The following is a 16,038-nucleotide window of genomic DNA, read 5'->3' as shown; positions in this document are numbered from 1 at the left end:
CAGTATAGGATTTTATATCAAAATCATATTAAAATTATCATTAAAATTTGATTCTTAAGAATTACCAGTTATACGCTGAAGGAAAAACATCTGCACATATACAATATATACACATGAATGTTTACACACAGACACACCTACTCCATTAACCAAAATCCTCTTTTTATAATTCAGTATAGAAAAGTATACATTTTTATGCTTCAAAGTTCGACTTACTATTTAAAATAGTAATATTCAATTTGAGAAGACATGTAGAAACTAAATGTTAGCAAATGAACACATTTATAAAAATTATCTACAGAAATGGCTAATGCAATCATTCAACAGCTTTCCCTAAAGATTAGTTTTGAAATCATAAAATTAAGATATACTAAGAAATAAGAGATGCATTCAGCGTGTTTCCTGAATAAAGAAAATCCACAGTGATTCACTTTTATCAAGGGACATCACTTCAGGGAAGTGACTTACCAATATTTGTTAATGTAATTAGTTTCTTCAATAATTATTGTTGCATAGGTACAGAAGGAATTTTTAAAATTCTGATTATCTAACTATGGAGAAAAGTTTAGATGCAGAATATTTTTTCCAAAAAGAAGACATCTGTCTACCTATTTGGTGGCATGAGATTTTACTTGATTTTACAAGACTGTATGTAAGCTAGCTGGAGAGCAGAGAAACACTCTTATCTTTGTAACTTTAGTATAATGGTTAAGAGCACAGGCTCTGGAACCAGACGACTGGAATCCTAGTTACGCTGCACACCCTCAGGCAAGTTATCTAACCTCTCTGTGTTCCAGTTGTACCATCTGTAACGTGAGATTAATAATGCCTATGTCACAGGATTGTTATAAGGATGTAAAGAGTTAATATATGTAAAGAGCTTTTTGAACAGAACGGTTACATCAAAAGTGCTCAATATGTGTTACAGATTATTAGTGTTATCCCCTACAGTGCCTCATCCATATTTGCAAATGCTGAATAAATATTTGTTGAAAGAATATTAGTGCTTTGAGGTAGAAAATTAAAATATAATTTCCATATCCTAAGTAAATTAAAAAAAATAAATATTATTAAAATGTGTCAAAAATCAATGTTAGTTTTAGTAACATTTTGATTTTCCACACATAGTGCAAAAAACCAATTATGACATTCATGTCCCTATTAGCAAACACCACAAAATGAAACTTGGTAAGAAGATTTAAGAAGGGAAAATGCAACTGCTTAAATCAGATTTGAAAGGGATTTCCATTGCTAGTCTTTAATGATCACATGTGATTTTTACTTGGAATGAAGATGGGCTTTTGAACTGACATGCTTTAGAAAGAGTTGCTTTTATTTATGAACAGATATCAGTAAAAATAATCTTTTAATCTGATACTGCTTTTTTAAAAAAATGACAGAAATGAATAAAGGCAGCAAAAAACAGTGGTTTCAAGAACACTGAGCCTATTCTCCATAAAGCCTCTCTACTAGCAAATTCTTTCAAGGCTTAAATCTTCCCTCCAGAAAAACACTTATATAAATGGTTTTATATCTGACAGCATGACGGATGTATATTATAATGTCTCAGAAGCAGGTATCTGTGATTATGTCATAAAGCAGCAGCAAAGTACTTTAAACCTGCCAGTTACTTCTCTTGTTTTTCAGTTGTCCAAAATTAACTAGTGTCTCTTAAACCCAGTATTTTTCTGGCTTTAAAAGACACAGAAAGCACAGAAGCTTCAAGCACTATCTAAAAGTGATACAAAAGACTGTAAGGAAAAAAAATATAACTTGTTCACAAAGAAAAGTGCTCTAACAGGCTGAGCAGTGGTTTTCAATTGAAGTTCTACAGAGCATGAAGATTTAACAGAGGGGCCTCAGAGGGTGCTTTGTGGAGGCAGGGCCTCAGGTCCTCTTCCCTTATTCTAATCATAGTGGCCCTACTTTTATTGTTTTGTATAATGGAGTTCCAAAGTAATGGGGGGTGGTTCTCAAATTCTGTTTTCCACGCTGGGCTTGGTCTTATATAACATGGTCTTTAACCACTGCATTTAATAGGGTTAAATCATTCCATTTTGTATTAAATAAAATAAATTACTATGAATAGCCTGGAATGTAGAAAATACTTCTTTCATGTGGAAAGCTGGTTTAGTGGCTTCTCATATCACTTCCAAAGCCAAGATTCCAAATCTATTATCCCAGGCCTTGCTTACAGGAATGAGAAGGCAGTGTGACACAGCAGGTATGCTAGCTGACTGAACGTCCAAAGGACCTGTGTTCAAACCTCAGCCCTTGTCGCTTACTGGCTGTAAGATATCTTGTCCAAGACATTTACCCTTTCGACTGTTAAGTTCATGCATCTGCCCCATCTAACCCACAGAGATTTAGTAGGAATGAATGGTGGAAACTAAATGATAGTATATACATATGAAAAAGTACTTTGAAAACCTCAGAGTCATATAATTACAAATATCTATCACAGTCACATTTGATATGGTCCCTCAACTATGCATGCATGCTGAAAGAGCTATATGCTGAAATTACCCTGCTCGGAACTTCTTACCTTAAAAAAGTGAATGTTAGTGAGAGAAAAGGGAAGCTTTGCTAACCTCACTGCTCTGATTCAGCTCAGGCCAAGTCTGGTTTAGTGACGGCATAGATGGAGACTTGCTTGGAGGTGCTTCTGCAGGAGAGCCTGAATAACCTACCTCACCTGGCTGATCCCCAACGTCTGCAATTTAAAAAAGAGAAATTCTCTATAAACAATATATTTTAGTTTAGGAATATTTACTCATAAAAACCTAACAGAAGGTTTTCACAAGTAGTAATTTATAATCTAAATTTCCTTTTCTCATGTTCCCAAAACAAACATCTTAACAATCAGACAATCAGGCAATACTTATTCCTGCAACTTACTGTCTACCTGAAACCAGAGTTTTCCATGAAAATAAAATCTAGTTAGAAATAAGTAGAAAAAGAGTGTTGTACATAGCAATGCAATAGGGCACATACTTTGAATCTAGTAGGGATGGATTTGTACCAGTTCCCAAAGTGTATTCCATGGAATATCAATCAGTAAGATATTTTTAAAGATTAGGTTTTCTATTCAAATAAATCTGGGAATACTAAAATTCCCTGTTGGAGTGTCCCCACGCACATTTGTATATCAAAGACTTGTCATGTTTAAATCAGTTTTTCCCAAATATAAACCTTTTTTTATCAGATAAAAATCCCTCAATATTCCCTTGGCATATACTTTGGGAACTGCTGATTTACACTAATTCTCTCGAATTTTCTCTACAAGTCTTCCTTGTTACCAAGAAGCAGCATATATTTTCAAGGCAGACAGCAAAAGGAGAGAAAGAGCCCAGGCATGAGCAAAAAGCAAAGTCAATGAGCCCACACGAAACAAACTTTTATCGTTAGGCTCACTAGCATTTACAGACTTAACTGAGAGAGCTACAAATCCATGACAGGATTTCAAAGTGGTTTTTAAAGTATTATGTGACATCATGTTCTACTTTTAATTAGTTAAGGCTTCTCCAAGCTCTCAAATTGTAATTTAAAAACAGAAGGAATTTAATGGTAACTAAATTCTCATTCCAATCTTCCCAAATTTTACATGGCTTTGAATATAATCCCAGTCTGAAAATCACATTGATTGCCAAATTAATGGGGAGTACCTAATCTGTTTAGAACCTGTATCAAAAATATGACTCTAATATCTGTCACTATCTCATTGTTTGACCATGGGCAAGTTGAATAAAATAAATAGCACCTGAGTTTCTCCATCAGAAAGAAAGACATATGCCATTAAATGTTAGTACTATACTTCAGATTCCTATATAGACAGCCATATAACAACTTAGCAATGTATAGGTTTTAACCTTCCAATCTATTCATAAGTAAATCCTTCACATTTTAGTGCCTAACACAGGACCTACCACATATTAGGCACTCAAATATTTATTGAATGAGTTACTTTTGTGTGTTCTTCATTTAAATTCATTCTCCATTACCATTATTTTTCTAGAACCAAAATTAACTATTGATACGCTGAAGAAGTCTCAAAATTTTTCTTCACCTATTCTGTTACATGACTATCTCAAAATACCTCCCTTTTACTCACCCTGACATTATTTCTTTATAGTCATATCACACTGCAAGTTCTAATTTGTAGTCCAGCATCATATTTTGATAAATTTTTGTTTTCTAAGATCAAGCATTCTTGCTATTTCTTTCTTAATTCTATCTCTTTCTCAGTAAAAGTGCCAAAGTGATATAGAACAAATAAGAGGCAGAAACGCTTTATATAATGTTCTATGAAGACCTCTTAACACAATGCTCTTAGAGAAAAACTAATGAAAAAATTATTTATAATAAATAGTAGCAGCAAATTCCTCATGGAAATAGCTTGTGGTTTTCAGTGTGAACAAAAATCATGGACTTTTTTTCCTATGGTAACACAGGGAGATGAATTAGCCTAAGTTATTAAAGATGGTGGCGGAGCAGAGTCGCTCCCGGATGGACTCGCCGGTCTCGGCCTCTATGTTCGCCCCCGAGCCCAGCTCTCCGGGGGTGGTTGCTGCCCGGCTCCCCAGCAGCTTCAACTTGGACTGTAGCAAGGACGGCAAGGCGCTCGACGGCAAACTGGAGCTGGACCTCACCAGCAAGATGCTTCTAGTGAGCTCTACATCAGAGCAGTATGACAGCCTACTTTGGCAAATGTGGGAGAGGATGGACGAGGGATGCAGGGAGATCACATATGTCACTGGGCAGAGATCAGGAGACATGGGTTCGAGCCCTGGTCTGGGAAGATCCCACATGCTGCAGAGCAGCTAAGCCCGTGCGCAACAACTACTGAGCCTGCGCTCTAGAGCCCGCGAGCCACAACTACTGAGCCCACGTGCCACAACTACTGAAGCCCGCGTGCCTAGAGCCTGTGCTCCGCAACAAGAGAAGCCACCGCAATGAGAAGCCCGTGCACCGCAACAAAGAGTAACCCCTGCTCGCCACAACTAGAGAAAAGTCTGTGTGCAACAACGAAGACCCAACGCAGCCAAAAATAAATATAAAATAAATTTATTAAATTAAAACAAAAGGAAAGGGAATTAAAGAAAGAAGGATAATAGCTATAGATTTGATAGTTTACCGGAAGTGAAACTCTGTCAGAAGGATGGTGAATGAAGAAGCGTCTTTAAAAGATCTCCCAAAGCAGATATTAAGGAAAGGAAAAATAGAATAAAAATAGTATTAACTATAGGATGATTAATTTTTGAAAGAACCTATTTAAAAGTCATACTGTATTATTATTTAAGTTTCAAATGTCACCTTAAGGCAAACTGGGGCCCTGATTTGACTTGCCTGGACCTCTGTTCTCCTGTTAGTCTTCTACTGACAAATTTAGGGCCAGAATGTATACCATCCCCACTGCAGGGAAGTTCAGGTTTGGGATGGATTCTGGGTACCTCTTTGATTCACTAGTACCAAGCTGCAGTGGGTCCAGCCCCTTGAGGCTAACTAAGAACTGAAGTGTTATTCACCCAAATAATTATACTTCATAGTCATTCCGATACAGTTATTTTCCTACAGTACCAGTTCTTAAACTGTGAACCGTGGACTCCTGGGAGTCCCCATGACACTGCTAGGGGGGTCTAAAACATCAAAATTATTTTGTAATAGTAATAATGCTTTTTCTCTGTGTTGGCATATGCACTGACGGTGCAAAAGCAATGGTGGGTAAAACTGCTAGCTTATTAGCAAGAATCAAGGCAGTGGCACCTAAATATATAGTGATTACTGCTACAATATAGCAGTCATTGTATTCTTTACCACCATGCATTCCAGTTAAAATATGTAAAAATAAATAAATCAATAAATATGCATGACAATTTCACTGAAGGATGTTCACAATTAAGCAGTAAAAATTATTAATTTTATTAAATCTCACCCCTGGAAACACATTTTTAAAATATTCTGTGGCAAAATGGGAAACAAATATGAAGCACTTCTCCATATTAAAGTGCAACGGTTGTCTCAGTGTGATTCAGATGTCAACTGAACAGGCCACTATTATTCTTGAAAGAACAGGTGATAAACTGTAATTATTCAGACATGGCTATTAGGCAGGGATTTTCTTGAAAATGGATTAAGTGACCCTGTCCCTTCAAGGAAAATAACAATTTTCAGTATTTGTTACTAATGACAAAGTTTGAGCTTTTAAGTGAAGATTAGAATTTTGGAAAATGTATATCCATGTCTATAAGCTCAAGAGCTTCCCAGTACTTCCTTGATAAGATAGGTTGTGATATTAACAAACACACTTTTTGATATTTTATAATAAAATGTCCCAACATTTGAAAGAGCTGTACAACTCAATGAACCGATATTTTACAAATAATCAGCGCATTATGTTACAAAGCCGTGCATGGGTAAAAGATTCATTCAAAGTTCAAGACAGATCTATGTAACAGTACAAACAATTCATTAATATGGTTTCAGCTTTTACACTGCAATTAACCTTTAAGAAATTACCATTTGTTGAGTTTTGGTGCAATAGCAAAGAATATCCAAAATTATCTGAAAACAGTCCTCCCTTTTACTACGTGAGGCCAAATTTTCTTCAGGTACTAAGGATTGGCATCCTTTTTCTGCAAAGGGCTAGCCAGTAAATATTTTAGGCTTTGCAGGCTGTAAGGTCTCTGCTGCAACCACTCAACTGTGCTGCTGTCAAAAGCAGCTATAGGTAATTCACAAAGGAATGGGCTTGGCCGTGTTCCAATAAATTTTTATTTATGGATGCTAAAATTCAAATTTCATATATTCTCATGTGTAATAAATATTATTCTTTTTTGAAAACAAAAACCACTCTTTGCTTGCAGGTTATACAAAAACAGTCAGCAGACTGGATCTGGCCTCAGGGCTTGGTGTGCCAACACCTGATACACCTCAAACAAAGTAACACACTCATCAGATTGAATGCAGAATGCAGCTAGTTGAGATTCTAAGCTGTCTTCTATTAAACCAAATATGAAAGAGATTAGCATAAGTGTAAAACAATGCCACCTTTTTCACAATTTTTTTATTTTGGAGAATATGGTTATTTTCCTAAAAATACCTATGCTAATATATAAGGGGTATACTCTTGTTATTTTAAAATAAAGCAGTAAGTATTTTAAAAAAATGTTTCAGTTTTAATTTCTAATAGGGTTACTATTGACAGATGTAATCTACAAAAAGAAAGCCTTTTTGGGGGTCCACAAAAATATTTAAGAATGTAAAGGGGTCCCTAAGATGAGAAAGTTTGAAAAAAAATCACTGTCCTAGAAAATTCAAAAATTATCTCTGGAATAAATTAGCAAAATTACACATTGCTTCTTTCCTAACTTCATATATAGTACAACAAATGGCAGGAGAAAAGGAGCAAATTACCTATGTTCTAGAAACTAACAGTCATGAGCCTGGGAAGAGGCATTAGGTTTGTAAATAAACTACACTTCCTTCAACTTGGCTCCTTATAAATACTCCAACAAAGAGTTTCATAGCTGCCCACAAAAGTTAGTCTTTAAGACTGTATCCTTACGGAGGCAGGGGTGTAATTTTACTCTTACCTGATGCAGTGTTCCAACCTAGCCTCCTGCTGGAACACTGTGTCAACCCTGCCTCCCTCCTGAGGGTTCTGCTCTGCCCCTGACATCATCAGAGCATCAGGGCTGAAAAAGAAGAGCATGAGCCTAAATTATTTGTTAAAATCAACCCCAAAAGGGCTTTTATGCAAAAAGTATTTGCATGTATAGAAATGTGCCTGGAAGGCACAACCCAGGGTGATCATACTGATGTACTGTCAATCTACATTTAAAAGTTAGTAATGATAGGGCTTCCCTGGTGGCGCAGTGGTTGAGAGTCCGCCTGCCAATGCAGGGGACGCGGGTTCGTGCCCCGGTCTGGGAAGATCCCACATGCCGCGAAGCGGCTGGTCCCGTGAGCCATGGCCGCTGAGCCTGTGCGTCCGGAGCCTGTGCGTCCGGAGCCTGTGCTCCGCAACGGGAGAAGCCACAACAGTGAGAGGCCCGCATACCGCAAAAAAAAAAAAAAAGTTAGTAATGATAATACGAAAAGTGCAAACCTTATTTTCAGGATCGCACTAGAAAATAAAAACACTGTCAGTAGTTTTCATCCTTCTAGGCTCCACAGACCCTAAAAGGTTCCCAGATTCAGTTCAGTTCAGTGTACCTGCTGAACAACCTCTTTCTTAAAGAGAAAGAACCTGTTTCAGTTTCATTCTAGGTTTATAATCTACCCACCCCAAATTTCTCTCATTTTCCTAGTATTATACTCAATACACTAAAAAAACTGCTTCAAAATGACTGCCAGCTATTATCAATCTAATAGAAATATATATACTCCCTGAAGTCTTATGGTTTAAAACTTATTTTCTTTTCAAGTAGCAAAACAAACCTAGGAAGAATTCTTCAATCATGTAGGTTCAAGGTTTTAATTTCATTTATCAGCTTCATCTAAGCAAAAAGTAACTATATCTTTTATTTATTTGAGATGTGAATATTATTTGTACAAGAAAAAAACATTTAAAATTTAAAAAAAACAGGTGTGGATAAATTTTAAGTTTAAAAAAACCCCCTATAAATAGCACCTTTTTCATTCACACTTAAAAGACAGGGATAAGCAATGCATATGCAGAAAGAAATTAAAAACTTAATTTAAGATATGCTTCGTTTGCCTTGAATGATATTACATGGATCGAAAAACTAAGTTCTATTTCCAAAATTAATTCCACTTCTCCCCAATATTCCACAAAATGGAAACTTACTCAGTAAGCAGATTTTAAGGACTAGGTAGAAGTCTATTAGTTTTGAATTAAAGCCAAAGATTTTTAAAAAAATGAATGTAAAAACATGTCTAACAAGGTTTGAAAACAATAAAACACTTACCCCAAATACCAATTAAATTGCATCTGTTGCCCTTTTTTCTTTTTTTGCAGTACTGATCAACATTTTATAGCAAATACCATTTGGCTCAGCTATTATACTTCAAAGAATATTACCCACAGATATACAGGAGGTTTCCATTATCTAAGTATAGCTACAAATGGAAAAAGCCCATTTAAAGTTAATCCACTTAAAATAAGGACTAAAATTTCATAAAGAGAAAAAACAACTAAACTGGGCGTTTTCTTCAAGACTTACACAGAAAATGAGTATAAAGAACAAACCATAAAAGATGTTAAAGATTTTGGGCGAAATTTGGTGGCAAAATTAATAAAAGCATGAATTCAGTCAGTGAACATTTACTGAGGGCCTATAAGTAAATATAGTAAACAAAGATACAGTATTGAGCAAGAAGACAAGGCTCCCATTTATTTCCATGGAGTTCTCATCCTAACAGAGCAAGACAGACATCCTTCACTTCATTTTGACTTTCACAACACAATCATAAAGAAAAAAGCTCATTTCTGCAAAAAATAATTAACGGTATCATTAAATATACCCAAGGACTCTTACTGAATCCACTGATATTTAAACCATAATCTTTTAAAGCCCCTATTGTGTCATTCTTGCAGAGGTTTTCTCCTTCAAGTATTAGCTAGTCTTGTTTGTCAGGAATTTGTTTTTGCCAGGAATTTGAGGAGTTTAGTTATTTTGTCCACTTTCACTAAATGGTGCACCTTTGCCAATATTTACAATTGTACTGATTCATCACCTCCAATAAATACCCCACTATCTGAAAAGAAATGACACGAGTGTTAAGAATGTATACATATATGGGGTGGGGGCCTTGAGAATTAATTCCTTAGGTGTAAAGTTAATGATGAATATTAGTGCCTATTTTCATTTTCCTCTGCAACTAAAGGCACTTGGAGAGTAAATTTTCCAAAACAAAGATTCGAGGTTCTCTGTACAAAACAAAAATATATGTACCTTTTTTTTTGCAACACCAATTTAAAAGTAAAGCCAGGAAACTACTCGAAAATTCCATCAATAAGAAACTGGTTGAATTAAGGAACATTCACAAATTATGATAAAGAATGTGACAGCTCTATATGTAACAAAGTGCAGAGATGTACAACATTATTAGAAAAAAATCAAGGATGTACAGTGTGAATGCACTTGTGTAAAAACAGCTGCATGTGTTACTTTTACAGGCTTTTATATGTTAAAATTTTCTGTGTGAACACAAGAGAAACTATTAACATTGATTAACGCACATCAAGCTAGTCTCAAGTATGTATTTTTGGTAAACGACTCATAAATAAAAAGTCTGGATTTTAAAAATATTCATGTTAAAAGTACCACTAGGAGCTTGGGGACCTATGCTATCTATGCACCATATCAACAACAATGAAACACATGCTCAAGTTTACTGTACAAAGCAGCGATTATGGAGGAGGACACAGAATAGTGAACAAATTCCTTTACCTCTCTGAGCATCTCAAGCAGATACTACTGAGGTGCTCATGTGAGCAGTGTGGTGTGAAGACAAGAAACAGTTTTAAACAAGTGGTTCAGCCAACTTAGTCATTTCAAAAATGCGAACGCCTACTTATGTGCACTCAGTTTGCACCCTGCTAGGTGCTTAAACATGATGAACAAGACCAATCTGGTTACTATCTGCCCAGGAACCTCTAATCTAGTTTAAGAGAGACTGACCAAATAATCGCAAAAAAATATATGTAAAATTGAAACTGTGCTACAAAGATGATTCTTTGGAAATTGAGTTTAAGAGGTGGAGATTGAGTTTAAAATGTATAATAACTCAACGTGTTTTTTTTTTTCTTTAAGATACAATTGTGGTAGGCTAGCAGGTCACCTTAATCTTTTTTTTTTTTTTTAATAGAAGATAACCATTCCTAAGAGGGGAGAGGGATAAATTGGGAGATTGGGATTGACATATACACACTACTATATATAAAATAGATAACCAATAAGTGCCTACTGAATAGCACAGGGAACTCCACTCAATACTCTGTAATGACCTATATGGAAAAAGAATCTAAAAAAAGAGTGGATATATGTCTATATATAACTGATTCACTTTGCTGCACACCTGAAACTAACACAACATTGTAAGTCAACTATACTCCAATAAAAATTTTAAAAATTTAGAAAAAAAGAAGATAGCTATTCCTAGAAGATTACCATTCTTTCTTGAATTCAGCTTCAGAAAGCTTCCACAGATGAATTCTTGTATGTTTTCTTTTATAAGACAATGAAAGTTATTTACTCCAGCTGTCAAATTCAGTGATGTTCAATGTTAAATATTTTAATTCAGGTCTACACAAGTACTTCTACCTCTGGTCCTTGGTTGTTCTGTTTTATCTGGTATATTTAATCCTATAAATCTAATCAAATGACTTTGGAAAAAATACATATATATCCCACCTATGTTTGCATGCCTACAGAAAGCTTAGCTTGTTACTTCAAGCAACTGTAACTCAAGTCATCATTATTCATCATCTATTTTTCTGTGAGAGTTACTTAAATTGTAAATATAGAATACTTGTGGAGCTAATATTTTAATATGTCCCAACATCATAAAGTTAAAACAAATGACTGTTTTTCCAAAGACAGAAATGTTAAGGAAAAAACCCTACTTTAAAAATGGCACATATTTAGCATAATTTACTCAATAATTATTTACTAAGCTACTTAGTCCATGCCTGCAAGTGCTAGGTCCTGAGGATACTACAATGAATACGATACATCTCCTATTTTTTTAAGGCGCTCAGAGTGTAGTGGTAGAAAGTGGAAAAAAAGAACAGGATTCAGCATAATGTGTGCCATAATGAACAGCACATAGGATATGCTGTGCAAGATCAGAGAAGATAGAAACCACCTTTGCCTGTAAGGCACAAAGTCTCCACAGAAGGAATATTTATGGTAAGTTCTCAGGTCAGCCAAAAGAAAGTGTTTGGGTGTGCCTCCTTTAACTGGGAACATCTAAAAACACAGCTATTTAAAAATGGTTTTTAAGGATACTGATTGAATCACAGGGTCACATGACAATTTCTATATTCAAAGGACTTTGTGTCATGAATCTCAGGCTTATGATAGGTAGGAGAAAGAAGATTAAATGGTTCTTCCCACCTCAAAATAGAACTCCAAATTCATCATTTATGAGTAGGCAAAGCAGATTTTAATCTAATACTGTGTGGTCAAAATGTTCACAATAAATTTGACTGGAAACCATATAATATTATGTTAGAATTGGAAAAAACTGAGTCTTTGACACCTTTAAAATTATAGTTAAAGGAATAGTGTATAGAGACATGCAGGCAAAAAACCAGAGTGTCTCTTTGCTAAACAAATCTAACAGGTGTAAAAAGACAAATGCCCAGGAAAGAACTTGCATCATCAGCCTTAAAATTCCGTCAGTAGATCAACATGACAAAGAATCACACTTTATTTAAATTAAAGAAAGAAAACAAAGACTCTACTGACTACATGCAAAAGTCAGATTCACCTATCTGAATCCAATAGATAACAAGATCAGACAAACCTCTAGAAAATGACATACAACAGAATAAGCTTGACTTATTTCTTGTATTAGTATGCTATCAGGTTTTAAAAAATTAAAGTCATAAAAAAACTCTACATACGAGCCCAATTTATAAATCAATGATGCAGCAAGTCTGCAGCTATCAAAATTGCTTCCCTTTTGGCTACTAGCAAAAAGCTAAATAAAGAAGTGATTTTTGTTTATTTCCTAGTTAGGTAAACCAAAGAACTCTGAAGCAAAATTATCTGACAAAAACACTTCGCTTTCAGCTCAAGTTAGAGGGTAACTGACGCCAAATAACTACCTGAAATGATTAGGCAAATCCTAGGATTCTCACAGGATAATGTTTCTAAAAAACTGAAATCAACAGTAAATTATTTAATCAACCTATTGGTTGATAAAAGGTCAGGATACAATTCAGGTCTTAAAATATGAATGGCATCAAATCCGCATTTCAGGTGGAGAAACAGAAGGAAAAAATAAGAGTAAATGGTTAGAACTTGCCCAAGGAAGGTCACAGAGTAAGTAGCAAAACTAGAAGCACACTCAGATTCTTAACTCCAAGGAGACTGTTCTCTTCCTGACAGTAATGACATGTATATGGTTCTTTCCGTAAAATTTAGACAGTGAAGTCAGATGACTTGCGTTTCTGAGTTAAACAGACGTTGCCCTTTTAAGAGCCAAATTTCGCTCTATCTTCTCTTTTTAAAAGCATAAAATTCCTTCCAACATAAAATACAAGAGAATTTAGATAGAAAAATTGTAAACAATAATTTAGTTTTAATTAGGTACATTAATAATTTAGCATTAATTTCCTCTTATTCATTCAGAATGTAAGGAAAAAGTACTCATTTTTTTACCCCTTGTAGTCTTATTTCCTTTTAAAGAAAGCTACCAGTAAGTATGAGCACTTATAAAAGCATTCTTGTAAACATTTTAAAAAAAGCACTATCTACAATCAAATACAAATTTCCCAGATTTCTTTAGAGTCTGAAGAAAAGAAGTGGGCTTTTTAAAGGAAAATGCTTGCGACTGTAGAGGTCTAAGGATAAACCAGGCATTCCCTTCAACAAATTAAGATGCATTAAATGGAAAAATGTTGATAATGAAGACAGGCTACTTTACCCACTTCAGACAATTTATAATGCAATTAAAGGCAGCAAAGTAACAAGATACTATGAAATGCTCTTCAGATCTCTGCAAGTCACTAGTGTAAGGTGAAATAGTGGCATGTATTCTTTATCTCTTTATTTAAAGTTTACTAAATAAGCCAAGCCATTAATCCAGGTTCAGCCTGTACATCCTATTCTGATGGCAAATCTACGTGCTTCTGATGAAATGTTTATGCTCTTAAACTAAGTTTTAACGTCTATCTTTATTTTGCTTTAAGAATCAAGTGTTATGTTTATTAAGGCATGCAGTCAGGTCTCTTCAGCTCCCGGTCTTACCTGCTGAATCTTCCAAATCAATCAGTTTGGGCATTAAGCTTTCAGGGAGTTTTTCCGGTAAGTCGTAGCCATTCTTCCTAGCAACTACCAGATGAAAAGCAGCACAAAACTCATCCAGTGTCAAGGCTCCATCTTTATCAAAGTCTGAGAGTTCCCTAGAAGAAAAACTTCTTATTAATATAATCATATTCTGCTTTGACTCCCTTTAGGTCTCAAAAAGGAGAGAAATCCTTTCCCAGAAAATTGCAATCTATAATTTTTAAAATTCCATAGATGGAAAGATATGTAATAAAACAAATATAGCAAACTGTTAACTGTAGGTAGCGGGCATATGGGTGTTCAAGGAACAATTCTTTAAACTTTTCTGTATGTCTTAAATTCTCATAATAAAATGCTGAAGAAACAGTCCCAACAAATAAAGTCACCAAAAACTGACCTTTACCCCATATGCATTTTTAGTAACAGGATTTAGTTAAAGCTAGGCTTAGTTAGTAAGTCACTGAAATTTTTAAAAACTGTTTTTACTGTTATCAAATTTCTACATGTATGCACTTTAAGGCATCCAACAGAATTACAAGGCTTGATACAAAGAAAGAGCAGCCCCACCCTGATGTCGATTTTCTGGTTGCAGATGCAACCATTTTTCATTCATTACCTTAAACTACATAAATAGCATGCATATATTGCTAGTTCTTGATTTTTCGGTTTTAGGCATTATCTACCTACTTCCTACCATAGCATCCTATGCTTCTAAAAACCTTAATAACAAAATAATTTAGAATGTAAAGAAATACACTGATATACAGTAGAAATAACATTTGTTTATCCAATAATTGTTTTTAAAAAATAATTTGTGATTGTAATTTGTGTTTTAATGGCTAATTTCAACTACACAGCAGCTATCCTGAGTCTCAGTCTATATTTAAATGGCAGCTAAGCATGTCCTTAAGATCACGCCTTGGTATAGGACTTACTAAACTTGTTAAAAAACAAATGTGATAAACATAACCATGTATGAGCAAACTAGCTTTTATTCCACACATTATGCTTTCAACAAGAAACAGGTGATACAGCTTAAAGAATTTTATAACCCATTTTAAAGAACTACTACAGTGTTATCACTTATTTCTTTTCTAAAGAGTGAGAGAGAAGCTGGCTATTATAAGGCAATACTGAGTACTTTGAGAATACTCTTGAAAAGGTTACTCTAATAGTTTATTTTTTAAAGTTCAAAAATCTACCTGCTATAAACTCCTCTGAAACAACCCACATTACCCAACTAATGATATACCACACTTACCAAATATGAGAAAGTTCAAGAATAGGAAGTTTTGATTTTGTAAAAAACTCTTTAGCTGCAGATCCTGAAATATTAAAACAGTGTTGTTTAATGTTATTCTGAACTTACAGCTCCAAGAATAAAATGTGAGGTAAGAGTCTTAAGACTTTTGTCACTGAGAAAAAGGTAACCGTAACATGTGTACATGCCATGTTTTTGGTTTCCAGTGATTATAAAGTTTTTAGGCAATTTGAGAATTAATTTATCCTTTATAATCTCTGACCAATAAAACCATGTTTTTGAGATTATGAAATTGAGATTGTCCTATCCCATCTAGAAGAACTTCTGTTTTTAACAACTCACCTGGAATAAATCCGTTTAGATCAGGCTGAATGGTTTTAAATTGATTTACATAATACTGTCTTTGTTCATCTGTTATTTTCCAGGGATCGTCATAACTACTGGATTGCCTACGAATTTCATTGGCAGTTGTAGCTGATGCTACAGTTCGTACTGTTGTCTGGTCCTGTAATGAAACATTTTTTCCTCAGTACAGCATCTATCTATATGATTACATGGACCAAGATCGCTAGGTTACTTATCTTTGAAAGTAAAACTTTTTGTGGATGTTTAAAAAATAAGAAGTCTTCACAAACTCATCAGCAAACCACATATTTGTTATATAGGTTATTAAACGTTTTTGCACAATGATTATATAAATGTGTAGAACGACAGCAATATGTAAGCAACAGAAAGTTATGTGAAATGTGCTAAGAAAGCCAAGCAAATATATTCCTAGATGCAGAAACCTTTCAA

The 16,038-nt window shown here is 34.7% G+C and overlaps 1 protein-coding gene across 11 annotated transcripts in view; it reads right to left on the bottom strand.

Annotated features, from left to right (window-relative positions):
* The window catches only part of REPS1 (RALBP1 associated Eps domain containing 1), a 72,861-nt gene that overhangs the window by 22,272 nt on the left and 34,551 nt on the right, over positions 1-16,038 (bottom strand). For all 11 annotated transcript variants that reach the window (XM_067701943.1, XM_067701938.1, XM_067701933.1 and 8 more), the window contains exons 6-9: positions 15,586-15,748; positions 15,244-15,307; positions 13,944-14,098; positions 2,592-2,713 (exon numbers count right to left, since the gene is read on the bottom strand). In XM_067701943.1, coding sequence (XP_067558044.1) covers positions 2,592-2,713; positions 13,944-14,098; positions 15,244-15,307; positions 15,586-15,748 — 504 coding nt within the window. The remainder of the gene's footprint in view (positions 1-2,591; positions 2,714-13,943; positions 14,099-15,243; positions 15,308-15,585; positions 15,749-16,038) is intronic.

Source organism: Pseudorca crassidens, chromosome 13, assembly GCF_039906515.1.
Source record: "Pseudorca crassidens isolate mPseCra1 chromosome 13, mPseCra1.hap1, whole genome shotgun sequence".
In the NCBI taxonomy this organism is placed as follows: Eukaryota; Metazoa; Chordata; class Mammalia; order Artiodactyla; family Delphinidae; genus Pseudorca; species Pseudorca crassidens.
This window is presented reverse-complemented; position numbering and strand designations above follow the sequence as displayed.